This window comes from Typopeltis vanoorti, chromosome 6 (genome assembly GCF_054136105.1).
Source record: "Typopeltis vanoorti isolate ZY-2024b chromosome 6, IOZ_Tvanoo_1.0, whole genome shotgun sequence".
Taxonomy (NCBI): domain Eukaryota; kingdom Metazoa; phylum Arthropoda; class Arachnida; order Uropygi; family Thelyphonidae; genus Typopeltis; species Typopeltis vanoorti.
Genome location: NC_143554.1, coordinates 123,785,814 through 123,813,771, shown reverse-complemented (window position 1 = coordinate 123,813,771; position 27,958 = coordinate 123,785,814). Strand labels below are relative to the sequence as shown.

Sequence of the window (27,958 nt, the reverse complement as noted above, 5' to 3'; positions counted from 1 at the left end):
TGCTCAAACATGGTGGTATAAAAGATACAGTGGAAAAATTGCATAATTTGGAAAGCCTGGCAATAAGGTAGAATTCTAGATGATTGAAAGAGAGCTCTCATAGTACTCATCTATTAAAAAAAAAAAATTTTAAACAATGCAAAAATTATAGAGGAATTTAACTATTGAGCATTCATGGTAAGGTTTATGCAATTGAGAAAAGGCTAAGAAAAATTGTGCAAGATAAATTTCAAGAACATTATGGGTTCAGGCCAAATAAAGATTGTCAGGATCAGATTTTATGACAAATAGTTGAAAAATCATGGGAATATAACAAGAATTTATATTTAAGTTTTGTAGATCTGGAAAAAGCATATACCAAGGTATGAAAAGAAAAGTTGTTGGTAATGTTGGTTGCCATATAATTGAATCATTTTGAATGAAGAGAAAAGCCGTTCAAAATACTACTATTATATGCTGTACGAGGGGTGGTCTGAAAAGTTCTCGGCCTAACAATGAAAAAATAAATTTATAATTTCAAAATTATTTTTATTTTTCAACATAATCTCCCTTAACACTAATACATTTATTTCAGCGATACTCCAGCGCCATTATCCCATCCCTGTAGTGGTTCTCACTAAGATCTGCAAAATACCCCTCTACATCTGCAATCAGCTCTTGATTCGAAGAAAACCACTGACCAGCGAGGAAGAGTTTTAGTTTGGGGAAGATATAGAAGTTGGAGGGAGCCAAATCTGGGGAATAGGGTGGATGTTCCAAAAGTCATAGGGTGCAGATCCCTTAAGTTTCCCATTGCCGAAACACCTTTGTGGGCAGGTGCATTGTCCTGATGAAAGATGGTTTTTTTCCCTTCTGCAAACCTGTCTTTTCTCACGAATTTTTTCGTCTAGTCTGGTTAAAAGATCGGAATAATATTCCCCAGTTATTGTTTTACCCTTTTCAAGATAATTAATAAACAAAATGCCTTTGGCATCCCAAAACACCGATGCCATGACCTTTCCTGCTAATGGAACCGAATTTGTTTTCTTTGGCGCTGAACAACCTGCTTCTGTCCATTGTTTTTACTGCTGTTTGGATTCTGGTGTGTAATGGTGAATCCAAGTCTCATCCATAGTAATAAATCAATGCATAAAGTCAGTTTTATTCTTGTTAAAATGCTCCAAGCACTGTTCAGAGATTTTCATGTGAGTGCATTTTTGATCTGCTGTTGTGAGCAAGCACGGCACCCAACTTCCGCAAAGCTTTTTCATTTGCGATTCTTCATGCAAAATATATCGTACATTTTCTTTTGAAATGCCTAGTCTCAGCAGTTTCATACACTTTGACTCACCAGTCATCCAATACCATATCGTGCACTTGATCAATGATTTCTGGTGGTGTTACACTTTTTGGACGTTCTTCACATGGATCATCTTCAAGGCTGGTGCAGCCATGTTTAAACTCAGCAGCCCATTTTTTAATTGTCAAAAACGAAGGAGAAGAGTGCCCATAAACTTTTATAAACTTCGAATGAATTTCTTTTAGCGTTAAACTTTCTTTTACAAAGAATTTTATAACTACACTATACTCAATTTTATCCATTTCAAGAGATACAGATAAAACAAACTACTTGATAGAATAACTTGCAAATTCACATGGATGCTTATGACAGATGTACCAACTTCAGAAAAAAAAAAAAATCTTGCTGATAGTGTCACCATCTATGGTCGTGGCCGAGAACTTTTCAGACCACCCTTGTTTATTCTGTAGAAAAGAGTAATTGATTGTTTATACCTAGTCTAGCCATAAATACTGTTTCAACTTGAACAGCACATAAACCTTTAATCTCTCAGTAAATTATTTATAGCTCTCAATGCATACAAACTGCATTTATACCATGTATATAGCAGCATTCAATGTTAAAAATTTTCTCCGTTTTTCCTTCATGTATGCTTTGAAGTCTGTGAGGCCACATATTGATGATGACATGCAATGCATCCAATGGAAAATTCTGCCACTGCTCACTCCCAATGCACCTTCAGGCTGGCAATGCTGAAGTTTCATTTCTTGCAGGCTTCTCTAAGCACCAATGGATTCAGATGGGATTTCTAGACAGCCATTCAGATGATGATATCTGTTTAGGCACATTTGCCAACCACTGCCTACTGTAAAACAAGATGTTGTTCATGGGGTCCCTAGCAGTTCCAGCATTGTGTCTTGATCCTCGTGGAGATTTTGACCCCTTTCATGCAGAAATGCAACTTGGGTACCCTGATAATATCAAATACACACACGAAACCATCATTGATGGGGGAGGGGGTGACCTCTGAATCCTGGGTGCTGTGACACTTGTTGTGTGATTATCCAGGGCATATACCCAATTGTTTTGGTGGTTAAACGACTCTGCAGTGGTGATAGAGATATCTTCTGAAGAAGATATCTCTGTGTCTGTTGTTCATGTATCACTGGAGAAATGCCTCTGATTTTATTATGCTTTGCTGCATAAGTTGTGGTGTTAAGAACAATAGACTCTCATCCCAAGGTCATCAGTTAGTACACGTGATATTCTCTGCAAAATGTTCATCCCTTGCAACATCACTTTCTACGTTCTCACAGGATTATGGTAGAAGCATGTCTTTACAGCCTTCACAAACTGTTGCATCCTAATACAGCGTGGTTGACCTATTCTTTGGTGGGCATATACATCTTCTGTATCATTTTAATGGTACAATGTCCAATACACAAACATCCTAAGTGTTTTCAGCATGTTGAAAATAAGAGGTGGCTACATTCCAACCTTGTGAAGTGCTATTACCACTACACAGTTTCCATAATATTATTATTATTACATGACGCCTACAGGGAGTCCAAAGACTCATCGAGGGAAGGCACCCACTCTGCCTTCACCACCCAATATGAACCCATGGCGTTTTCGCTGTAGAGCGGATACGCTACCCACTCGACCAACCAAATATATAATATCCCCAATGCATGGTAACCTGGATAGCTACAAAACTCTCTCTCTACTGATAAACATGCAGATATTGGCTGTGCACAGTGCCATTAGGCAATTTGGGATTTAGCCGACCAAATTGTATTCCTATTGGTTAAACCAAAATACAAACTGATGGTACAACATGACAAAATTTCATGTCAGCTGGGGCGTCGCCCAGTTAAACAAGGTCCCCGTTGTTTTCACCAGGGAACCAGGGCGAACAGCGAAAACTCAGCTACTGGAACAAATCTGAAAACACACCCCAACTCAACATCACCAGAGTTAAAGATCGGTATTATCAACATGTACCTGAACATATGCCATTCTAAACCTGAATGGCAAAGAAATGGAGCTAGTTTAGGAATTAGATAAGTACCAGATTGACATAATAGGGGTGACTGAAACAAAAAAGACAAAAACTGGTGAAATCTTTCTGAGCAATAAATACAAAATGTTATATTCAGGCAATGACAATCAAGGAAAAGAAGGAGAAGCCATAGTATTCAACACAAAATAAGTGTTAAGTAGAGTGATTTGGGCAAATATCAGAATGGGGAACTGGACAATGAGACTTATTTGTGCCTATGGTCCCACAGAAGGTTCTACTGAGGTAGAAGTGAAGGAATTTTTTGAGGCTCTAGAGAAAGCTACTGACACAATGAAAAAGGAAAAGTCGGTCCTTGTTGGAGATCTAAATAGCAGAGTAGGAAGTGATTGTCAGACATACAAAAATGTTTTGGGAAAATTTGGAGAAAAGAGCAAAGCTAATAATAATGGCAAATACCTGTTGGATTTCTGCTCAGGACATGGACTGGTTATTACTAATACCATGTTCCAACATAAAAATGTGCACAAATTCACATGGAGAGAAGTGGCAAGGAATAAGAAAAGTCTCATTGACTATGTTATTGTTGATAGTGATGTTTTCTCCCTGGTGCACGACACCAGAGTGCACAGAGGATTTGAAATTGGAAGTAATCAATATTTAGTCTTGAGCAGGATAAAATTGAATTTCATATTGAAAAGAATGACACGTAAGAAAGTTTTAAAGCGAATAAAAGTTGAGCAGCTCTCAGATTTGAACTGTAGACTAAAATACACAAAGATTATTGAAGGAAAAATGAAAGAGTTTGAATACAGGAACCAAACCTTGGAGAATCAGTGGCAAGCTTTGAAGAAAACCGTGATTGATTCAGCTAGAGAGGCATGTGGTGAAGTTGTCTGCAAGGATAGAAAAATTAGAGCTCCATGGTAGACACAGGAAGTTAAAGAGGCTGTGAAGGAAAAGAAGAAAGCATATCAAAAGCTCCTGACAAATAAGTCAGCTTGTGCTCTTAGAGAATACAGAGACAAATGTAAGGAAGCTAAACAGCGTGTAAAACTAGCTAAACATAAGTCATGGGAGGACTTTGGCAAGAACATAGAAAATAAATATCAAGAAAGTAGCAAAATATTCAGGAGGTTATTGAAGAAGCTTAGAAATGGAGGAAAGAGTGCTGTAAAAGGAATTAGAGGTGATAAAGGTGAAATGAAAACAAGAGAAAAAGATATCCTTGAAGTATATAGTAATTACTTTAAAAATTTGCTAAATGAAACAAGCAGTGACGACAACACTGTGATAAAAAACACTGACCAGGCATACAATCAGTAATACATATCCATACTTGAAGTAGAAAAAGCCATCAGTGGCTTGAAATGTGGAAAGGCAGCAGCAGCAGTAGATGATATTCGACCAGAAATGCTGAAGTATGGTGGTATAAAAGTCTTACAGTGGCTGCACTCAGAATGCCTGGACAGAGGGACGAATTCCCAATGATTTATTTATTTCTATATATATAAAAAGGGAAATAAGACTGAATGTGAGAATTATAGAGTTATATCCCTACTGAGTGTTCCTGGTAAGATATATGCAAGTATACTTGAGAAACGGTTGAGAAGAATTGTGTAAGAAAAGTTTGGTGAAGAACAAGCTGGATTCTGGTCAAATAGAGGCTGTCAGGATCAGATCTTCACTTTACAACAAATAGTGGAGAAATCATGGGAATATAACAAAGATCTGTATTTAAGTTTTGTCGATTTGGAAAAGACATATGACATGGTGCCAAGAGAGAAGCTATTCAATATGCTACAGTTATATGGTGTCAATGGGGCATTATATCATGCAATACTTAGTCTTTATTTGAGTTGTAAGTCAGCAGTTAGAATTGAAGGAAAGTACAGGAAGATGGTTTAATGTTAAATCTGGTGTGAGACAAGGATGTACATTATCCCCTCTGTTATTCATTATCTATATGGATCACATTAGGAAAGTGGTATTAAACATATCAAAATTGGAGATGTTAATGTCAGCTCTTTGCTTTATGCAGACGATGTTATACTTTTAAATAAATCCACTACAAGTCTGCAAGATTCTCTGACTAAATTGAATAACTGTTGTAATAGATATGGTATGAAGGTCAACAATAAAAAGACAAAGACAATGAAAATAGGCAGAATCATTGAAAATGTCAACTGTCTTGTGAATTTAGAACCTGTGGAACAAGTTAAACATTTCAGCTACTTAGGCACGATTTTTAGTGAAGATGGTAAATTAAATATGGAAATAGACAACAGAATCAACAAAGCTGGCATGGTAGGAAGCCAATTGAATAAATTCATATGGAATAAGAGAGAAATTAGTCGGAACACTAAATTAGCTGTATACAAAACTGTGTTCTAACTAGTTTTAACTTATGGATCTGAGAGCTAGGTCAGAAGTAAAACACTTGATCAAAGACTAGAGACCACAGATATGAGAGTCCTGAGAAAGATTATAGGCAGGAACAGATGGCATCAATGGCAATATTATATTAAAAACGAGGATATTAGGAAAGAATTTGACATTGTCAGCATCCAGGAATGCGTCAGCAGAGCTAATCTCAGTTGGTATGGTCACTTAAACAGAATGGATGAGGAAAGATTAGCAAAACAAGTGTTCTCTGCCAGGTTGGCTGCAAAACGACCCAGAGGAAGACCAAGATATAGGTGGATTGATACGGTACAAAGTGCCTTAGACGATAGAAATATAAGATCTGGTAATATTGGATTTTGACAAGTAACAGACTGATTTGGAGGAAAATTGTAGATAGGAAGTTAGTAATGATGTAAATTTTTCATGTAGTACTATCATATCCTAATTCATGTAGTACTATCATATCAAATTCCTGCCATCTACCCCTTGAGGGTAGATGGCAGGAATTTGATGATGATGATGATAGTGTCATTAATGGAACCAGTCTCTCACAATTCTCTCTGCAGTGGGGTGGGGGAGGGGAATTGTGACAGTATTTATGGCAAGACCGTGTATAGTTTCTTCTTCACAGCCTCCCTCTACTGTGATCTTTTGTCCTGGGTAAACATCATTGGTTACTATATCAGTTTCCTGGTGTTTTCCATTTGTACTTGCTTTTTGGTGATGTGTTTATTATAGATTATTTTTGTTTTGTCTTTGTTTATATTTAATACTTTCTTTTTAGTTTCTGCATTCAGTTCACTGGTCATTTGTTTTTCCTAAAGGAACAGTAGAGAGGCTGCCATTAGTGGTGATTTAGTCCTTTCCCATTTACCATCATTCTTCTGTTTTTCCAATTCAGGTTTTTAAAAATTTCTTTCAAGTCTGCTGTAAATAAATAATTTAGGTGAAATGGCATTAACTTCTTTTTTTTTGTCGGAAATTTTATGTTTGTTCCTGATTCTTTAGATGTCATTGAATTTATATATATATATGGCTAAGTATATCAATATTAGTTAAATACTATACCTAAGGATTATCGATAATCATTTTTCTTTTCAATTATTTGTCTCTTATTACATAGATATATGATCAATAGTGCTGTTATTTTTTTCTGAATCCTGCTTGTTCTGGACATTGGAAAAACATCTAATGTGTTTTGTATTCTGTTACTAATGTTTTTTGTAAAAAAAAAATTGTATTTTGTTGAAAGGAGACTGATACAGCAATAATATTTTATATCTCCTGTGTCTTCCTTTTTTCAAAAAAAGCTATAATAAGGATAGCATTATTACAACTCTTTGGTACTCCTTTCTGTCATAGCATGATGTATAAATTGTACTTAACATAATCATGACTGGTTCACCACTTGCTTTCAGAATTTCTGTCAATATATTGTCTTCACCTTATCTTTTCACTACTCAGGCTACCGATGGCATACTATACTTCTTTTAACACATCAGGGCATATTTTTTCCTGTTCCGTTTGGATTTTTGTTTTCAGATTGGTTTAAGTCTTTGGAATCATCATGTAATTTGGCATAGAAAGATTCTATTGTTCTTATGATTATTATCTCTCTGTTCTTTGTCTTTAATTAGTACTCCCTTTTCACCTTTAAGGATTAGCAATTTAGTTTGTCCTACAGATAACTGTCTTCTCACTATTAGACTCATTTTTGTTCTATTGTAATTCTGATTTTCCTTGTTCTGAAGTTTTTAATTTCTTTTGTCACCCTTTTTGCTATTGTCTTACATATCTTTGAGAATTGTATTCTACTTCTCATGTCTAGATCTCACTTCATTTCTTTTCTCTTTCTGAGAAGGTTTAGGGTTTCTTCAGACAATTTTCTTTTGTCCTTTTTTTGGTTGATTCTACCAATTTATCAGGCATTATTTAGTAGAGTCTCAGTTTTTATTTGGTGGCTATGTATTTTTACATTTATTCTATCTATGTAATTAAATAAAAACACTGTAGAACATTTGTATACAGATGTTCTACTGGTTAGTCTACATAAGCAAAATGAAAACTATACAAATAAAAGCTTGTTTTCTATAAGCACTGCTGTAAACAGCTATGGTTTGACAGCTTATTATACCAATAAATACATTACCATTCCTTCTATGTTTTAAAAGTTATAATACCATATCTATAGTTGAAAATTAGCAGGCATTCATTTCACACTGGCATGGCATGGGGAAAGTGATAAACTTGCTTTTCAAAATTATAAGTTTTAGATCAAGCATTGAAAAGTCCAAAATGTTTTAAACAATAAAAGGAAAATATAAAGGAAATATTTTTTCTGAGTAGCTATGATGCTTTTAAGTTGAAAATCAATTAATGGTCAACAGGAATGTAGTGTATATTTGAATTTAAAAATTCAGTCATTTTCATTTCAAGGATATGATAATCTATCATAACTTGGATTAAATGGATTTTATCACTGTGCACACTATTACTATTGTGCAGTAATAAAATTTGGTCATTGTCATGCCTAAATTGAAGAGGTTTTTACAGAAATCTAATGCAAAGATTTCATGGATATTTTCATATACATAACCTTATGTTGAGATCCAGGACTTGATTCCTGGACTCAATTTGTATATGGTTAATGCATTGTCTGATTTTCTATAGTTGAATAAGAAAGTCCACTGTGTATTTGTTAGAAAATTGCATATGTATTTAAGTTAGAAATTGTATATGTATTTAAAAGAGCCTGTGTAGCTCAGTGGATGTGGCATTTGCATACCAATATGCTTGACTGCACGAAGGAAGACTTGCTTTCAAATCTAGGCAGCGACTAGAGGAAATTTTTCTAAGTCTTTTTTTGACCGGTTCCTGAGTTAGTTGATCTCTGGTGTGGGCAAGCTGGTTTTTTCTCCCGAAAAAACTCAGGTTTTTTGTCCTGTAAGCTCAAGAAAATCGACCGTAGAATCCACATTATTTCAGTCATTAAATATATTGTGTTAGGGACCACGAGATGGCAGCACTAGTTGCCCCGTCTCTCTTCACTGCGTGCCTCTTAATTAGCGATTGCCTTGGGCCAGCTATCTCTGATTGGGTACAGTGGAGATTGAATTGCCCACTCAATCTCCAAAAGTTAGATAGGGCTAAAGCGGCCTCGCCTACTCCTTATACGGGAATAAAATTGGCGCTAGCTGTTTTTTTAATTATAAATTGTTGTATAGACATATAAACATGAATTCTATTCTTGCAGTTTTCTTAAGTAACAAGTGCTTTTATATTGAAACAAGAAGCAGGAACAAGTTGCAGTAATAATTTTGTCTGGAATATATATATATATATATAGTTCGCCCACCGATTTGAGGTCCCTCGAAACTACTGCGCATGTCGAATCCATTCCGATAATAGGGTAATCAGTCTGTCTTCTGGGAGGTAATAATAAACAAACTGAGTTTGTTTATTATTACAGGTCGGAAAATTTAGCTTTTCTTTTACGAACAGTGTTGTTTTTAAAGTGTAACTATTTTGCTTGTATAACAGTTGGAAAAATGTACGTAGAGTGTTAATACGTGCAAATACTGCGTTCTACATAAAACAATGTCACTTCGCTCCATGATAAGTTTCCTTTTATTCTGGGACTTTTTAAAACAAAATCCGATTTCATGAAGTATTTTCCTTAAAGTTTCTCTTTTCCAAGGAAAATTAATTTTTTCTTTAAGCACAGGAATCAATTTCGGAACAGTTGGCACTCTTTTCTCGAATACGTAAAATTCGTGAATAGCTCTTCTTATAACGTCTACATCAAAATCATTCAAAGCTACGGTTTCGATGGTTTTACTCTGGCGCTTTTTTTTTTTTTTTTTTTTTAGGAGATTTAAATTTTGGCTTACCTTCACCTTTTGATTCCCTGCGAATTCTTTTAACAGTCGACCCCGATACGCCCGCAATTGCACTTGCACGTTTTATGACTTGAGAAAGGGGAACAAGAAGACGGCCTTCTGACGATTCTTTTTCGCAGAATGTCAGCACATTATTCAATATTCTTTTGCAAGAGCTACTGAAACGTGTAACAATAGAACTTGTTGACTGTACTGGATCCATCATACAAATTAATAATAAAAAAATAATGCAAAAAGAGAACAACAAAAATCAAGCTAGTACTAGTACAGCGACAGGCAAGAAAGCATGTGATTTCGCATGTTGGCGACCAATTCGTACATCCTTCATTTCTTTCTCCCCTTCAGCATGAATCGACTATTCTTGGCACAAATCCAAGAAGGGATCTAGAAATGGTGGGCGAACTATATATATATATATATATATATATTTATTTATTTTTTTTTTTTTTTTTTTTTTTTTTAAATTATAAATTGTTGTATAGACATATAAACATGAATTCTATTCTTGCAGTTTTCTTAAGTAACAAATGCTTTTATATTGAAACAAGAAGCAGGAACAAGTTGCAGTTATAATTTTGTCTGGAATATATATATATATATATATTTTATTTTTTTTTTTTTTGGTTTATTTACCTTAGCACTCTTGTTTTTTTTTTTCAACTCTAACACATAGCTAATTGAACTCATTCTTATTGGGAATTTAACTTTTCTTTATACTGTACATTAAATCCCATTAAGCCAGGATTGGAAAATAAATGCATGCTGAGATGGTGAGGAGAAAAAAAATTTTTACACAAATCCAGTGATGTGCACTATATAAATATAAACTTTTTAAATTAGTAATCATAAGTTTAGTTCTTTCCAAAAAATAACACCAATGAGTAGCCTATTTTTCCCCTTGTGATTATAACAAAAGTGTCAGAAATACATTTTCAACTGAAGGATTTTGATAGTTTAGTAATTTCAGAAAGTTTGTCTTTTTTAATTGCATGATTAGTATACCATTATTACAGATTAATTTAAAATTTGAAAGTTATTATGTTAATACTTTTGGATACTTGTGAAATCTAAAGCTAATATTTTCTTACTTTTTTTTTTTCCTAACTAGAGTAAATCATGCTTTTTCATGGAAGTTCCTCAAACCACATATGGCTGTAAGTGGTAGCTTTCATTTTATATTTTATATAGACACCCTCTTTTCTTTTTCTGTCACTATGCAGAACATTTAAGTCATTATATTCTGCTTTTCCTATGAAATTGATTTAATAAATTTAACAACTCTGTAGACTTTCTTTCATATATTTTTTAAATACTATAGATCTCAATTTTGAAAATTTTTTATATTAACTTCTTACAGCAAAAAAAAAAAATTCGTCAATTGGCCTGACACTAGGCCACCCATGAAAAGGATGGCCTAGTGTCAGGCCCTCCATATTTTTAGCATAGCCATTACTTCTGATATGCTAAAATTTGCAAATGGATGAAAGAAACTTCTTAATCTTAGAACAAACCACCTTTCTTATTTTAAACTAAATTCCAGTTAGTGTTGATAAATTAATGACAATTAATACTCAATATTAACACACTGTCATATTATTATTCATTATTTGTTTCTTTTGAAACTTTTCAATTTCAAGAGTTGGTGAATAACACAAGCTCTAATATGTGGTATAATACAAATATTGTAACTCATTTGAAAAGTTTTCTAATATTTCATATAGCATTGTTTCTTGTATATATGGGTTATGGCTTATGATATAACTCATTTGCTGAATTTACTTGTGTAATTAATTCTTACTATAGTGAACTTGTGAGAAAAGTATATTGTACTGTAAAATCATTATTATTTGTTGTAGTAGAAAATAGCATTCATGTCATTTGATTGGCCAGGATTATCTGATTATTTGTTATTTTGAGTCAGTTATCTATTGTGTTGTGTTGTGTGTCATTTGTTTTATAAATAAATTGATGCTGAACAACATATCTCTATGCACATTTGTATTGGAGAAAATTCATCTTGATAGTGGTCGTATTGAAATAATTATTCCACATGCAGCCACACTTAAGCACACATTTTTAGTTAAATAAACAAAGTAATATATACACTGCTTGGAAAGAAGTCAGCAGACACCATAATTGAGAAATAAACAGCCATGGCACCCACCTTAATAAGATGTAGAACCTGCTTTTGCTGTGATGACTTTGCAATTCTATGAGGCATACTTTCCACAACATATGATTGCGGTCAGTGGAGATTTTGGACCATTCTTCCTGTTCAACATGTGAGGTCTTGAACTGTTGTGAGACAAATGTCCCCCTGACCTCATCCAAGGCTCCAGTTCGACCCACAGATGTTCAGTAGGGTCGAGATCACATCACCACACTTCACTGTGGAGGCTAGTCAGGTGTAGCTGCATTCATGTCCACAAACCACACAGTTACAACAGCCTTATGACATGTTGCATGGTCCAGAATGTTCAGTTACCACTCTGAGTTCAATGTTTGTGGCATCACAGAGGTCTGAGGCCAAACTAGGAAAAATAGGACCATACCATCGCACCTTCACTTCGATTTCATAGTTGGGGTTATGCACTCTGCTAAGAGACGTTCACCAGGATCTGCCAAACCCACACCCGTTCCATTTGCTCGGTAGAGGGCATAGTGTGATTCGTTGCTTCATAACACAGCTTTCCAAGCTTCCATGTATCACTGTATACACTCTTTGCACCACTTGAAAACGATGCCGCATGGCTGTTTGGGTAATGTGAGGCTTGCATATTGCAGTCTTTCCATGGAAACCCATGTTGTGAACCTTGGTTCTGAATATTTTTATACAGATTTGTATTCCAGTTGATTCCCAGAACTTCACATCAAACATGTCGGCCAATGAATGGCATTGTGATACATGAAATACATATTATCCTTCATAGCACCCTACAGTCATTTTCGTTGAGTGTGGTAGATTGCCCACTGTGGGTGGCACTTGCAGTTGACTCCCTGCACTTTTATCTCAGTATGCTCTCACTGATTGTTGACCTCAGATGGCCCAATTTGTCCACAATTTTCCAAGCAGATACATCCACAACATGGCATCCTACCACAATGCCTCTTTCAAACTCCATCATTTTCCTTCTCACAGCCATTTCATCTGGACACGCTTGCACTGACTTGGGAGCATTGCTGTATTCCTCCAATTTATGCCGACTACAAACAGGTGACTTGTTATGTGGCATGAGGTGCCTTGCCTTTGGGGGTGTTCATTGATTTCTTTACAAGCAGTGTGTGTGTGTAATGGAATTGGCAAGGTAGGTGTGATGAGGAGTGAAATGGAATATGTGAAATATTATTTAGAATGACAGCAAAAGCAACTAAAAATATGAGGCCAGCGTTTTACAGCTGTTAATTGCAGCGATAATATACTATCCAGTTCCTCTGTCTAATTTGCCTGTTTTTCAGGGTGAAAAACCTGAGGTTACCAGAGGAAAAGACCTTGTCACCTCTGTATTATTAGAAATACTATTGAAATATTGGCGATCATTGTATTTGACTTCTGAGGAAAATTAATACAGCAAACAGGCTTCAAAGACAGGGCAATGTTTTACTAGTTTACATTATCAGTGACTTACCTGATAATAATTTTCTTCCAAATTAATCTGTTATTTGTCAAGTCACCAATGTTGGCAGACCTTAATTTTGTTGTTCTAAGGACTGCTTGACTGCAACAATCCATCTAAAGATTGTTCTTCTTCTGGGTCTATTTTTGCATCCTGTTATCATATGTTTGCTTCCCTCTCCCACTCTCTTCACGTGACCTTACATCATTCCTGCTTCCATGTTCTTGATTGCTCATTATACCAAGTATCCTTTTTAATTTCATTTTTAATATGATCTGCCATTGATAGCTGTTTCACTGTATTATGTTTTCCTCAAAACTCTGTATTTCCCAGCTCTATTCAAAGATCAGAATTTAAAGTGGAGGGGGGGTCACCCTCTAGGAACAACAGTAGTGTTCTCTCTTCTGCCTCATTTGCTTCTTGTAGTGCCTGCATGCACGTGTCGTAGTTGTATGTTCCCATGAAGATGGCAATGTGACATTGCCGAAATATAGGAGGTGTTTATTAAAGTTTCTTTTAATTAATATTCCAGTATACGTTGTAAATTCCTTAAATAATTTAAACATATCCAAAAATTTATAAAATTATAAGAAATATCATCCTGTATGTTACATTCTCACCTATACTAGAATTATTTTCATTCTGCACTTATCAAAAACTTACATTTTACATTCTCTACTTCTGTGCCCTTGGCTGCAGTGAGAGAGAGAGAGAGAGCATATGGATTATGTTAGATATTGCTGCCAAGAATTTTGAACCTCTCATGCGCATGTCATTAACAGTATTTCTAAACATGTGAAAGAAACATTTTTTCAGAGAAGAGTCCTTTCTCTACTTTTCCAATCTTTTAAAATAAATAATTGTATAAAGCAGCTTTCATGGGCCTGGGAAGTTGTTCTTTTGAATTCCTTATATTGCTGATAATATTTGTTTAATTGTAGGATCCTGGTACTCGATTAGCTTTCAAGCTTCACATGCTGTGCATATTGTTACTTTTCTGGAATTGAATTAATTGTATTAACTCCTTTAACATCAAGAACATTAGTTTTGAAATTAACTAGAACATAATATAGATGAATGTGTTGAATTATTAAAGCATGTTAAAAATGTAGATGTTAGAATAACTAGACAGTATCATTATTCAAAAATGTATGAGTAGAACTTGTTTAAACAAGCTCTGCTCATACATTTTTTTAAATTGTTTAAAGAAAGAGAAATGAAAAATAAGCAAAATATATGTCCAAGGCAAAAAATGGCAAGTAAGGCTCAGATATATTGATCCACTTAACCTGTCTTTGAAGAAAAATTAAATGCTGATCAAATATCAGATCAGTTTGGAAGCAGTTTTTTTGATAGGAAAAACAATTAATTATCATTGTTCTTCCACTGTATTATTCATTGGTCTGTTGTGGTCAAGTTATTTGGCTTTATAATTTATAAACTATGTTCATGCTAGGACAAAGTAATTAATTCTGCTTACACACATCTGCTATGCTTGTCAACGTGATTTTTTTTCTTTTTTTTTTTCCTTTTTTTTTTTTTTTTCTTTTGCCAGTTTGTCTCTTTAGTTCATCTATCCTAATGAAGGTGTTTTTATTGCCTCCCCTCTCCCCCCCCCACACAAAAATTGTAATCCTTCAGTACAGTCAGTACTGCGAGTACACTTATTATTTTATTTTTATTTAATGTTTGCATAATTTTGAAACTCCCTGCTCCATTGACCAAACATGTGCAACTTTTTCCAGCCATATCAGGCCTCCAGTAAGCAGGTAGGTAGTGGTCTCACACTGTGAGTCCACTACCTACCTACATTCATTCTTGTATATTCCAGATAATGATGGTGAAGTATTATAGAAATGTCAGATTTCCTTTCTTTAAAAACAATAAGAAAATTTTTAGATGGAACAGTGTCATATCAATCTTCACGGCTTTGCAGTAAAATGAACAAAATTGCACAGTAGCAGAACATCCAACATTTTCAGATTTCACTTAAAATATCTTCTTGTTATTGTAAGCATTAGAAATTTTTAGCATTGGGGGGGGGGGTTATAAAAGAATATAGTATTTGTGCATCTGTGATAATAAATACTTGGATGTATGTCAGTTCTCTGCTATTGTTCTTCCTCTTTGTGTATCTAAATTGATAAGTCATTATTATGTTATATTTGGAACAACTATACTTATGACTTAAGAGTCAACTAGAATTAGATAACTAGGAGGGCCTCTAAGAATTGCAGGTATGTATTATAACCAAATACAAATTATAATATTACAATATAATAGAATACAATATATATCATTCCAGTTGAGATGCCACCTTCTTTAAAAAAAAAAAAAAAAAAAAAAGGCCATCTTATTTTTGTCAGAGAATTAGGGTAAATAATGAAAAGGCACTGCTGGAACAATCTCAAAACAGAATTGAAGACTAAAAAAGGTGAAGTACTTTTAAATAATAATAATAACTGTAGCTATAATACTCAGTGTACAAAACATGATATCAAGTGATTTTAAGTAGAGTAATGCAGACAAATTTCGGAATGTGAAATTGGACAACAAGAGTTATTTGTGGTTTGTATGGAAGATTCTATCTGTGAGGAAAAAATATAAGAGTTTTTTTTTTCTTTCATTAAAGACAACATTCATGCTAAGAAGGGAAAACGGTTTCTTGTTAGAAATGTAAGCAGCAGAGCAAGAAATAAAACTTTGAATACAGAAACTATTTTGGGAACATCTGGACAAAGGAGCCTAAAAGCACTTGCTGTAGTTCTGTTCATAATATGGACTAGTCATTGCTACTACCATGTACTGTCATAAATATGTGCACCGATTGTTTTATTGTTGATCTAGATTACTGTACACACATCTAGTTACTTAAGTTACCTGAGTTTCTTGTGGATTGGGAAGTGGTGGAGAGGATCCATAGATGACTGACCAAAATAATGAGTGATCTGTGAGATGCTCCCTTTAAGAGTAGATTGGTTATTTTGGGGTTGCAGAAGTTGATCAATAAGTGTGAAAAGAGAATTGCAAGATGTGTTTAAATTACTAGAAGGATTTTATAGAATTGATTCAAAGGAAATTTTTCGGCACTTGGCCAGAGGGAAAGAGAACAAAATGTCATTCCATGGAAATTGAGTAAATGTGTGGTTAGCAAGTATGTGAGGACTAGATGTTTTTTCATTTGGAGAGTGGTGATGAGTGGAATGGGTTGCCATATTTATGAGGACTTTGTTAGTGAATGCATTCAAAAGATAGGTACAGTAGATATTGTGTGGATAGTTCAGTCTCTGGCAATGAGTCTTAAGAAGTGCCACAGAGATGTCTGTGCGATAATATCTTTACATTGGTTCAAAATACCAGAGTGTACAAGGGATAAGAAAGTAATCATTTGGTTTTGAGTAGCATAAAAATAAGTATCACATTAAACAGAAGAATGCGTACAAGAATTGCAGGAACTGCAGGCTGAAATATATAAAGCAAATATTATTGGGTAAAACATGGAGGAAAGCATTAAATCAATTCACCTAGGACCGGGATCGGCAACCTTTTGAGTCGGAAGAGTCAAAAATTACAATTTACAAAATTTCAAAGTTTTTAAAGAGCCACAAAATTTTAAAAAGTTTTTAAAGAGCCACAAGATCTTATTGTCTTCAAGGCATTTTTGCACGGCATTCGCTATATCTTCCCCTCTAGTTTGTCCCGAGAGCGGTAGCAATCCTAGAAGTTCTTCTTTTGGACCTTGGGAAGACATATACCTGACAAAAAGGGCAACTTGTGCCGTGTCTTTTATGTCGCAAGACTCATCTATAGCAAGTGATAAGGCAGAAGAAGGTTGAATATCTTCCACCTACAAATATGTTACATTTGAAGACATTTTAGCTATTCTATCTTGTACTGTTTTAGCGGATACGAGAAGCTGGGCATAATGAAATATAATTTATCAAAAAACATTTTACAACGATATTTCCCAATTAAAAATACCTACCTAAATAAAATAAATAATTCTCTAATAATTTAATTATTAAAATAAATAATTTAGACACGAAACACTGTTTGTCTCACTCTCTCACGTACTGATTGACTATAAGTACATAGTTTCGTCGCATCTGTGGTCGCCTCCCGTGTGCGGTGATCGCCGACTGGCACGAACGGACTTTCACAACGTGTTTATCACGGCGCAGTCTGCACATTTTAGTTTTTTTTTTTTTTAATTTTGGCAAATATTAGATACTTAGTTTACGAGTAAAGGTGTTATGCCCAGCTATACCGAAATCAATGAAAATTGCCAAACATATAAACTTCCGAGAGCTTCCGACGGACTGACGACAGTGACGATGCGTGTCACGGGGGAGGGGTGCGGTGAAAAGCGAGTACAAGTGGCTGAGAGATAGAATCGGTGCCTAATCCTCGTTAATCGATTCAGAACGATTTAAAATTTTTTTTTTTTATAAAATAAATAATATTTGTGTATGGAACTAAAGAGCCGCAGCTTCACATCCAAAGAGCCGCATGTGGCTCGCGAGCCGCAGGTTGCCAACCCCTGACCTAGGAGCATGAGTTAAAGTGGTTTGCAAAGATAGAAAAATCAGAACTTCATAATGAGATCAGTCTTTGTAAGAAGAAATATTGGCATTCCTGGTGTGTGTGTTCTAAGTTATTTGTAAAGTTTACTGAAGAAAAGTCATTGAAAGAGACATCAAAAATAATATATACATATTATTAAATATGTATCTCTAATTCCTTTTACACTACTCTTTCCTCATTTTAAAAGTATGCTGTTGAAAAACTTAAAAATTAAGAAAGGGTAATGTAAAAGGAATTAGAGATAATAAAGGTGAGTTAAAAACTAAAGTACATAAAAAAAAAAAAAAGTTGATGTAACACAAAAGACTACAGATTTGAAAATATGAGAAACTAATCGGATTGAAGATATTTTAAAGGAACCTGACATTATTAGCATTCAAGAATGGTTAGCAAAACTAGTGTTTTATAGCAGGAAAAAAGCTCATTGATGTGATTAAATGAGTAGAAAGGCTTGTGTTGATAGCTCATCACAATTTAATTCACAACACAAGAATAATAAGAAAATAATAATATTTATTTAACTTATTTGCTAATATTTCACTCGTGTGAAATCCAGCTTTTTCAGAGCACAAAAACAGTTTGTCACACTATACGAACAGCAGCAATTTGTTAACAGTAGGACCAGTTTAAAAATTGTAATGGACAACACATGAAACTCAAGTCCTAATTTGCACCATCTGTTGGTGGAAAAAGAGAGAGTAAACAAGGATTCATTTCATCTTAAATTTGTTTCCCAGATTTACCAAAAACCTGGGAGACAGTAATTTTAAGATAAAATTAATACTTGTTTACTCTCATTTTACTAGGTGTCTTATGTGTCTTTTGTCTTTTTGCATGAGATAGTGAATGCTGTATATATTTAACATCCTAATTCTATGTTTTGTATTTCTAATCCCAGAGAAGCAAAGCACAGAGCCTGCAAAAACTGGTTAGTGCAAGTGAAGTATATTTTACTGCAGATATATACCAATTTATTTCTTTTGACTTTATTTGCACAATTTTCTTTTCAGGGTATAATTCAAGATGTTATATTCCCTTTAATGTGCTATACAGATCAAGATGAAGAATTATGGAATGCTGATCCACATGAGTACATCAGAATGAAATTTGGTCAGTTTTAAATTTTTTTAAAAAATCTTTTCTAGATTCATAAAATATCTAAGATAATAGAACAAAACAATGTTCATACATTAATGCACATTTATTTAAAAAATAAAGAAAAACAAGAATGTTTCATAGACTATATTTGTTATTGCTTCCAGTTATGATTTTATTTTTAAAAAGTTAGAAAAAATTTTGCTGTGTAACGTATAATTGATCTCCCCTCCTCCCAGAAGCATTGTGTAATTTATGGGTGAATCCTAATTGAGTGTACATAGTTAACCCTCATTATACCATAACTAGTTTGGTATAGTGAATTTTCTTTAGAATATCGTTGTGTTCATAACACTTTGGTTTTGATTTTTCAGATGTTTGCTATAATGATGTTTGCTGTAGTGTCAGCTAGATTTACTTATGATTTGTAAACAAGTCCTTAGCTCAGGCATTTCATCTTGTGAGCTGCAATTGAGATTTTAATGTTCACAGTAAACTGGCCAAGTGGGTAGCATATCTTCTCTCCAACCAACAGGTCACAGATTTGAATCCCATCCTGGACGTGGATGTTTGTAAAAGGCCTGCTCCGGACAAGCTTGTATACCTCCTTGAGTTTATAAGGCTTGTCTTTAAAAAATAAAATAATGAATTGTTTTAAATTTATACATGCCCTGAAGGTACATGTCAGGAATTTGATGATAGTGATGTTCACAGTAATAACTTTTATTCTGTCCCATTTGCCTTAATGTGTCAGGCTGTTGGTGTCTTTTGTAACCATGTGACTCAGCTTCATAGTCATTGCTCTGATGTGATGGTTAATTAATACTATCTGCTTAGTCTTCTATATCTGTCAGTTGCATGTATGAAATGAAATGAATGCATGAATGAAAGTTCCTGTCTAGGATGCAAAGAATCTTTATTAGAGCTTTTCATGCTAGAAACTCGGGTGCTTCGTAGTTTTCTGTTTTGCAATACGAAGCACCCGAGTTTCTAGCATGAAAATCATTGCTGCCTCTGTATGAGACAAACTGATTTTCAGTTGAAAAGCTCTAATAAAGATTCTTTGCATCCTAGACAGGAACTTTCATTCATTCATTCATCAGTGGCTCCAACAGGCAAGTGCCTGTTTGAGCACGCATGGCCTTCCAAGTATCCTTCAATTTCCTAACTGTAATATGAGGATAAGGCGGTTACCCCTTATGCCCCTAAGTATTCTCGTCTGTAAATTGCTTGTTCTGAGCAATGAAAAACCGAGTTTCGAGGAGAAAAAGGCCCCCTACCTATGTACGAGACTGGCTAACTCACCTTTAGTTGGAAAAAAAAACAGATAAGTTCCTCACATCATGGACAGGAATCGAACCGAGGTATTTCAGACCAAAGGGCTTCATCTATACTGACTGAGTTACAGAGGCTCAGGAACTTTATTTATAGTGTTGAAAATAAGAAGAGGCTGACTGGTTGTATAGTCCTGATGGGAGATGAATTTACACTTTGACTGCTGCTTGAGAGATAGTTGTCCATCTAAACTAGAGAGCTGACTATAAATTATCTTGTATTTGTCATACTGAACATTGTCACTGGTTTCAAGATAATTTGGAGTAGATTTTAAATGGGGAAATGAAATGTTTAATGTATAGAGAAATCAAACTAATTTTTTTTTTTTTCCAAGTGAATAAATGAGAAAAATAACTCAACAGACTTGTAAATAACATTGCCATTGTACTAACAGCATTCAGAGCTTGCGGTTACAAGCTCTGAATGCTGTTTCTAGATCTGCACACAAACTGCTCATTAGAAACCATAGGGTCAGCAACTGGGTAGTTGTAAAATAGCTTCTTTAGCTTACAAGAATGACTAGTTTTTTTAGAAGCTGAGGAAGCGTTGATATGTGATATGTTTGTGCCAAGAAAGGTTGAGTAAATCTCAGTCCATGGAGAGATAGTTTATGTCTGGTGATGTATGTATTATTGAGAGTGAGGGAAAGTGAATTGAAGATCCCTTTTGCGAGAGAAAAAAATAGAACTGCATTTTAGCAGCATTGAAAGAACAAAAAAGAATGTTGTGCCACATTTATTTTCAGAGATTGAAAATAAATATCAGAAAATAAATTACTTTGGATGATTTTATGTGAAAACTCATGAAAAGATCTACTTAAATCCGAAAGGTCTGCCATGCATGCGATAGGTTATTTTTGCCCCGCTGAAGGATGGTATGGAGATCAGTCTTTAAGGCACTAGTTGCAGATGATCTTGATGTAAGGGATGTCTGGGAATTACATGGTTTGTCAAAGAAATAGGGTGAAGGAAGAATGCTATTGTCAGCAAAGCTTTGTATGGGATTTGTAGTGATTGAGAATAAAAGAGAAAGAGGAGTACGTGAGAGAATCGAAACCTGAAGCACTCCTGCATTGGTGGCAAAGCTCAGAGAGAGAGAGCTTTGCCACCTTTGCTATCCAGTTACAGAAGTGGCAGGTAGACCGAAGGAAGGCAGTTTGCAAAGCAAGTATTGATGCCAGACACGATCAGAAGCCTCGATGACACATTTTTCCAAACCTTTCCATGGCATGTACCCAGTGGTGAGTGATATAGGCTAAGATATCAGCTGTGGATCTGGATTGGAAGAATCCATACTGGTGAGCTTCTAGGTAGTGAAGAAGTTGACTATTGATATCTTTCTCCATTATTTTGGAGAGGATTGAGATGATGGCAGTCAGTCAGTAGTTGAATGGTCGGCTTTTGTCTCCTTTTTTTTTTTTTTTTTGGAATGGGTTGGATATGTGTTAGTTTCCATGAGATGAGATAGGTGTCAGCTGTGAGTACAGGAGGTTGAAAAGATGATAGAAGACAGGTAGCTCTGTAGCACAGCTTTTGAGTACAATAGGAGAAATGTGCTGTAGGTACCAGATGACTTTGTAGTGTTCAGGTTGTCTAATGTTCTTCTTATGTCAAAAGGTGCACAGGAGGCATACAGTGCTCAGTTGCTGGTATGGAAGGAAGTGATTTGTCATCATTGTCTATGCAGGAGTTAGAGAAAAGGAGTGATAAAAGGAAGTCAGTTTTTTCTTTGGATGCTGTAACAGTGGCACCATCTGGATGGGAGACAGGTGGGAGCGCAGGTGAGCAGTAAGTTGTGTTCGGTGGCTTTTGCAAGGGACCAGATGGCATGGCTACTGTTTGGACAAGAGATGAGTTTTGGTATTGGCTTTTATGAAGTTGGATTTGGATTTGCTGATAGTTGACTTACATTTGGGTTTCTGTTAAGAGGAGGAGATCTGGTTTTGGAAGTCTGTAAATGGTGATGAACATCGTTTATATTGGAATGTATGCTGCAGATGTTTGTAAAGTGGGAATGATTTTAATGATCCTGGTAAATATGGAACATTGTATTTGGTTTAATTTTTGATTTGTTTGGATGAGCTGGTTGTTGAGGGAGATTTATTTTGTTTATAGTGTTGCCATCGTTTGTCTGTTTCATTTTTATTTTATTATTAGATGAAAGTAAAGGGTGGGGACATACAGTGGGGGAGAGACTTGTGAACATGACACCATACAGAGTGACCAGTTACTCACATACCATTCCTCGAATTCCCTCACCAAGCACAACCTGGCAGAATGATATAATCACGTAATCACAAGAAAGATATTTATTTAACCAAATATTTCGGTCTGGAAATAGCAGACCATCTTCAGTGGTATTACAAGAGCAGTTTAAAAAATACAAGCTAGAATACTAACAATAGATCGTTAAAATTAGAAACCGCCGCGTGATGTTATATCATTAAGTATGAAATGGAAAATTCTAATTTTAACGATCTATTGTTAGTATTCTAGCTTGTATTTTTTAAACTGCTCTTGTAATACCACTGAAGATGGTCTGCTATTTCCAGACTGAAATATTTGGTTAAATAAATATCTTTCTTGTGATTACGTGATTATATCATTCAGTCTTATGTCGCAAGTATCCTTGAAACAACAACCTGGCAGAGTATATGGCAGTATGGGGGTTAGGGCCTGTGTACTATCTGCTGGCTGGCCTGCATTGCCACCGTTTTAATTACTATATCCTGAAAAACGGAGGCAGGTCTTAGATTGCTGAGTATGTTAGGCAATCCCTTGAAGAGTATCACTTGCACTGCATGGAGAAGTGGATGGGAAGGGTGGAGGTCAGAACTCCTGATCTGGAGGCTTAACATAGCATTTGCCACTTTAGGCCCCAAAATTTTACTGGGCAATGGTCATCTACCACCTAGATGAGGAAAAGTTTAGTAAAATTAGGTTTCAATAAAACAAATTAGTTTTATACAAACTAATTTGTTTGGTGCCATGCTTGCAGAAAAAGGCTCAGAACAGAGCTTTCCAAACCATCTCAATTCATAGCAGCCCGAAGCCAAAAGAAATATCTGTTTTTTTTTTATGTTTATTAAGTAGTTGTGTCTGAAAAACTTAGTAGCTGTTTGAAAAAATAATACATAATAATAGTTTTCTGCAGTGCTCTGGGGCACCACAGCACACAACTGAGAACCACTGGCTCAGAGGAAGACCAAGATCTAGATAGTTGATACACTCTGCACTCAACACTTTTTTTGTTTGAAAACAAAAATCCGAAATCACTAAGTGTGGAGCCAGGTATGTGACTGAGCCTCTCCAGCTCAGAACCTGACATGTTTACTCTTCTCTGAAAAAAAGCAATGTCATTCTTTCAAAAAGTACAAAATATATTTATATTTTGTACTTTTTTATACAAACTAATTCCTTGAATGTGTTAACTTGAATGAATGATTAAATACTTAGTAAGTGTCTCACTTTGGCATAATTTGCAGTGCATCCAATTCCTGTCCTTTTTCCTCCAACTTGATTTTCCTACTGAAAAATATTAAGATTGTTTATATTATGCTGATTAACTCCACTAATTTGCACTTAGGATGGAATACGAAAGCTCACTTCTCATAAAATATGACCCATCAGTAAAGATTGGGGTATGGTGCCTAGTGGACCATGGCAAGAAAAGTGAGAAACACTGCTATAGATGAGAAAAATATCAGATATGACTATATTGGAATGGTACAACGGGATAGAATGTTTCGGAAGGAAATTGTTGACAAAAGATTAGTAATATAAACTTAATCGTGCAGCACTGTATTTTGTATTCTGTACACCTGGTGAGGGTACATATCAGGAAATTGCCAATGGTTAGAATGAGAATCTCAAAATTTACAGAATCAAGAAGCACTCATCAGATGGTGTTTAATAAATTCTTTGAACTATGCAGATAGCATTTGAGTGGGCAATTTTTTTCATTTTAAACAGCATACTGTGCATGACCCACTTATGAACCAAAGGCAATACTGATTCCATTCAATTCCTTGAAAAGATCAAAGATATTTCTCTAAATTCTTCTGATATTCTGTTTAGCTTGACATGTCTTTTTTCAGATAGTAAAACATATCTCTATTTTATCATCAGAAGACTTTCTTCTGATATGGTGAAGATATCTGAATTTGTTGTAGAGGTTACTTCAGCTGGAAAGATAAGATCTACAAACAGATTGCAGGTAGTACAATTGGTAAGTTCTCTCCACCTTCCCTTGGCTAATTACTGGGCATCATTATCAACTCTGCTACTAGCGTACTATCTAGAAAACCTGTTGCCATATTGCCTCATTCTAAAAATGAAGTAACATCTCACAAATAATCAACAGTCTGAATCTTTGAATTCATTTCACCTGTGGCTATGGAGATTTCTGGAAGTTCACCATTCTTGGGCATCCTGCCTTACTGGTAGGACTTTTGTTTCTCATATTACATGTTCATTTGGGTTTCAGACTGAACAGTCCATCCCTAGGATACCACAATAGAGTTCCATTCCATACATTTTGCTCATTTCAGAACTTGAAAGTTTAACCTCATTCCTACATATTTTTCGATTTCTAATTTTTTGTCATCTATGAGAGACAAAACTTTTATCTCTGTCTTGGTAGTGCTTATCAGATTCCTAGTGATTGTGATTTATTATGCTTTCCACATTACTGGCTGTATAGGGAGAAAAAAAAAAATTATTAAACATCATTATTGTTTCAGTAGCTTAAGTTTCATAAGTCATGTCTTATACAGCATTCCGTTGAGAGTGAACACAGCATCTGTCATAAGACCAACCAAATTCATAGAAGCAGTTTTAAATATGAATATTCTAGGAAAGTTCAGAGGCTTTATTACCGAATTTAAATAGGAATTATTGCCTCAATCCCAAAATGGCAATGACAATAAAGGTAAAGAAGGAGTAGCCATAGTATTCAACACAAAATACGAGGCTAATCTTCTTGAATGGCAGTCGGTCTCAAGTAGAGTAATGTGGACAAATATGAGAATGGGGAACTGGACAATGAGATTTATTTGTGCCTATGGTCCCACAGAAGGTTCTACTAAGATAGAAGTGGAGCGATTTTTTGATGCTTTAGAAAAAGCAACTGACACAATGAAAAAGGAAAAGTTGGTCCTTGTTGGGGATCTAAATAGCAGAGTAGGAAATGATTTGGAGACATACAAAAATATTTTGTGAAAATTTGGAGAAAAGAGCAAAGCTAATAATAATGGCAAATACCTGTTGGATTTCTGCTCAGGACATGGACTGGTAATTACTAACACCATGTTCCAACATAAATATGTGCACAAATTCACATAGAGAGAAGAGGCAAGGAATAAGAAAAACCTCATTGACTATGTTATTGTTGATAGTGATGTTTTCTGACTGGTGCAGGACACCAGAGTGTACAGAGGATTTGAAATTGGAAGTGATCACTATTTAGTCTTGAGCAGGATAAAATTGAATTTCGTATTGAAAAGAATAACATGTAAGTTTTAAAGCGAATAAAAGTTGTGCAGCTCTCAGATGTGAAGTGTAGACTAAAATACACAAAGATTATTGAAGAAAAAATGAAAGAGTTTGAGAACAGGAATCAAACCTTGGAGATTCAGTGGCAAACTCTGAAGAAAACATTGATTGATTCTGCCAGAGAGGCATGTGGTGAGGTTGTCTGCAAGGATAAAAAAATCCGAACTCCATGGTGGACACAGGAAGTTAAAGAGGCAGTGAAGGAAAAGAAGAAAGCATATCAAAAGTTCCTGTCAGATAAGTCAGCTTGTGCTCTTAGAGAATACAGAGACAAATGCAAGAATGCTAAACACTGTGTAAAACTAGTTAAACAAAAGTCATGGGAGGACTTTGGCACGAATATAGAAAATAAATATCAAGAAGGTGGTAAGATATTCTGGAGGTTGTTGAAGAAGCTTAGGAATGCAGGAAAGAGTGCTGTAAAAGGAGTTAGAGATGATAAAGCGACACATGAAAACAGGAGAAAAAGATATCCTTGAAGTATGGAGTAATTACTTTGAAAAACTGCTAAATGAAACAAGCAGTGATGACAGCACAGTGGTAAAAAACACTGACCAGGCATGTAGTCAGGAATGCATATCCATAATTGAAGTAGAAAAAGCCATCAAAGGCTTGAAATGTGGAAAGGCAGCAGGAGTAGATGATATTCGACCAGAAATGATGAAGTATGGTGGTATAAGAGTCTTACAGTGGCTGCACTGCATAGTTCAGAAATCCTGGACAGAGGGACGAATTCCTGATGATTGGAGTAGAGCTCTCATAGTACCCATATATAAAAAGGGAAATAAAACTGGAGGTGAGAATTACAGAGGTATTTCCCTACTGAGTGTTCCTGGCAAGATCTATGCAAGTATACGTGAGAAACGGTTGAGAAGAATTGTGGAAGAAAAGCTTGGTGAAGAACAAGCTGGATTCAGGCCAAATAGCGACTGTCAGGATCAGATCTTCACTTTACGACAAATAGTGGAGAAATCATGGGAATATAACAAAGATCTCTATTTAAGTTTTGTCGATTTGGAAAAGATGTATGACAAGGTGCCAAGAGAGAAGCTATTCAATACGCTACAGTTATATGGTGTCAATGGGGCATTATATCAAGCATACTTAGTCTTTATTTGAGTTGTAAGTCAGCAGTTAGAATTGAAGGAAGTACAGGAAGATGGTTTAATGTTATATCTGGTGTGAGACAAGGGTGTACATTATCCCCTCTGTTATTCATTATCTATATGGATCACATTATGAAGGAAAGTGGTATTAAACGTGATATCAAAATTGGAGATGTTAATATCAGCTCTTTGCTTTATGCAGATGATGTTATACTTCTAAATAAATCCGCTACAAGTCTACAAGATTCTCTGACTAAATTGAATAGCTGTTGTAATAGATATGGTATGAAGGTCAGCATTAAAAAGACAAAGACAATGAAAATAGGCAGAAACACTGAAAATATCAACTGCATTGTGAATGGAGAACTTATAGAGCAGGTAAAACATTTCAGCTACTTAGGTAAGATTTTTAGTGAAAATGATAAATTAAATATGGAAATAGACAACAGAATCAACAAAGCTGGTATGGTAGGCAATTGAATAAATTCATATGGAATAAGAAAGAAATTAGTCAGAACACTAAATCAGCTGTATACAAGACAATGTTCAAACCAGTTTTAACTTATGGATCTGAGAGCTGGGTCAGAAGTAAAACACTTGACCAAAGACTAGAGACCACAGATATGAGAGTCCTGAGAAAGATTATAGCCGTGAACAGATGGCATCAATGGCAATATCATATTAAAAATGAGGATATTAGAAAAGAACTTGACATTGTCAACATCCAGGAATGCATTAGTAGAGCTAATCTCAGGTGGTATGGTCACTTAAACAGAATGGGCGAAGAAAGATTAGCAAAACAAGTGTTCTCTGCCAGGTTGGCTGCAAAACGACCCAGAGGAAGACCAAGATATTGGTGGATGGATACGGTACAAAGTGCCTTAGACGATAGAAATATAAGATCTGATAATGTTGGAGTCTTGACAAGTAACAGACTGATTTGGAGGAAAATTGTAGATAGGAAGTTAGTAATGATTTAATTTTTTCTCATGTAGTACTATCATATCCTGTACACCCCTTGAGGGTACATGGCAGGAATTTGATGATGATGATCCCAAAAGTTTTGGA

The 27,958-nt window shown here is 35.2% G+C and overlaps 1 protein-coding gene across 3 annotated transcripts in view; it reads left to right on the top strand.

Moving 5' to 3' along the window:
• Positions 1-27,958, top strand: part of msk (importin-7 msk) — a 321,082-nt gene that overhangs the window by 113,758 nt on the left and 179,366 nt on the right. For all 3 annotated transcript variants that reach the window (XM_090394390.1, XM_090394389.1, XM_090394391.1), the window contains exons 7-8: positions 10,713-10,758; positions 18,813-18,912. In XM_090394390.1, coding sequence (XP_090250516.1) covers positions 10,713-10,758; positions 18,813-18,912 — 146 coding nt within the window. The remainder of the gene's footprint in view (positions 1-10,712; positions 10,759-18,812; positions 18,913-27,958) is intronic.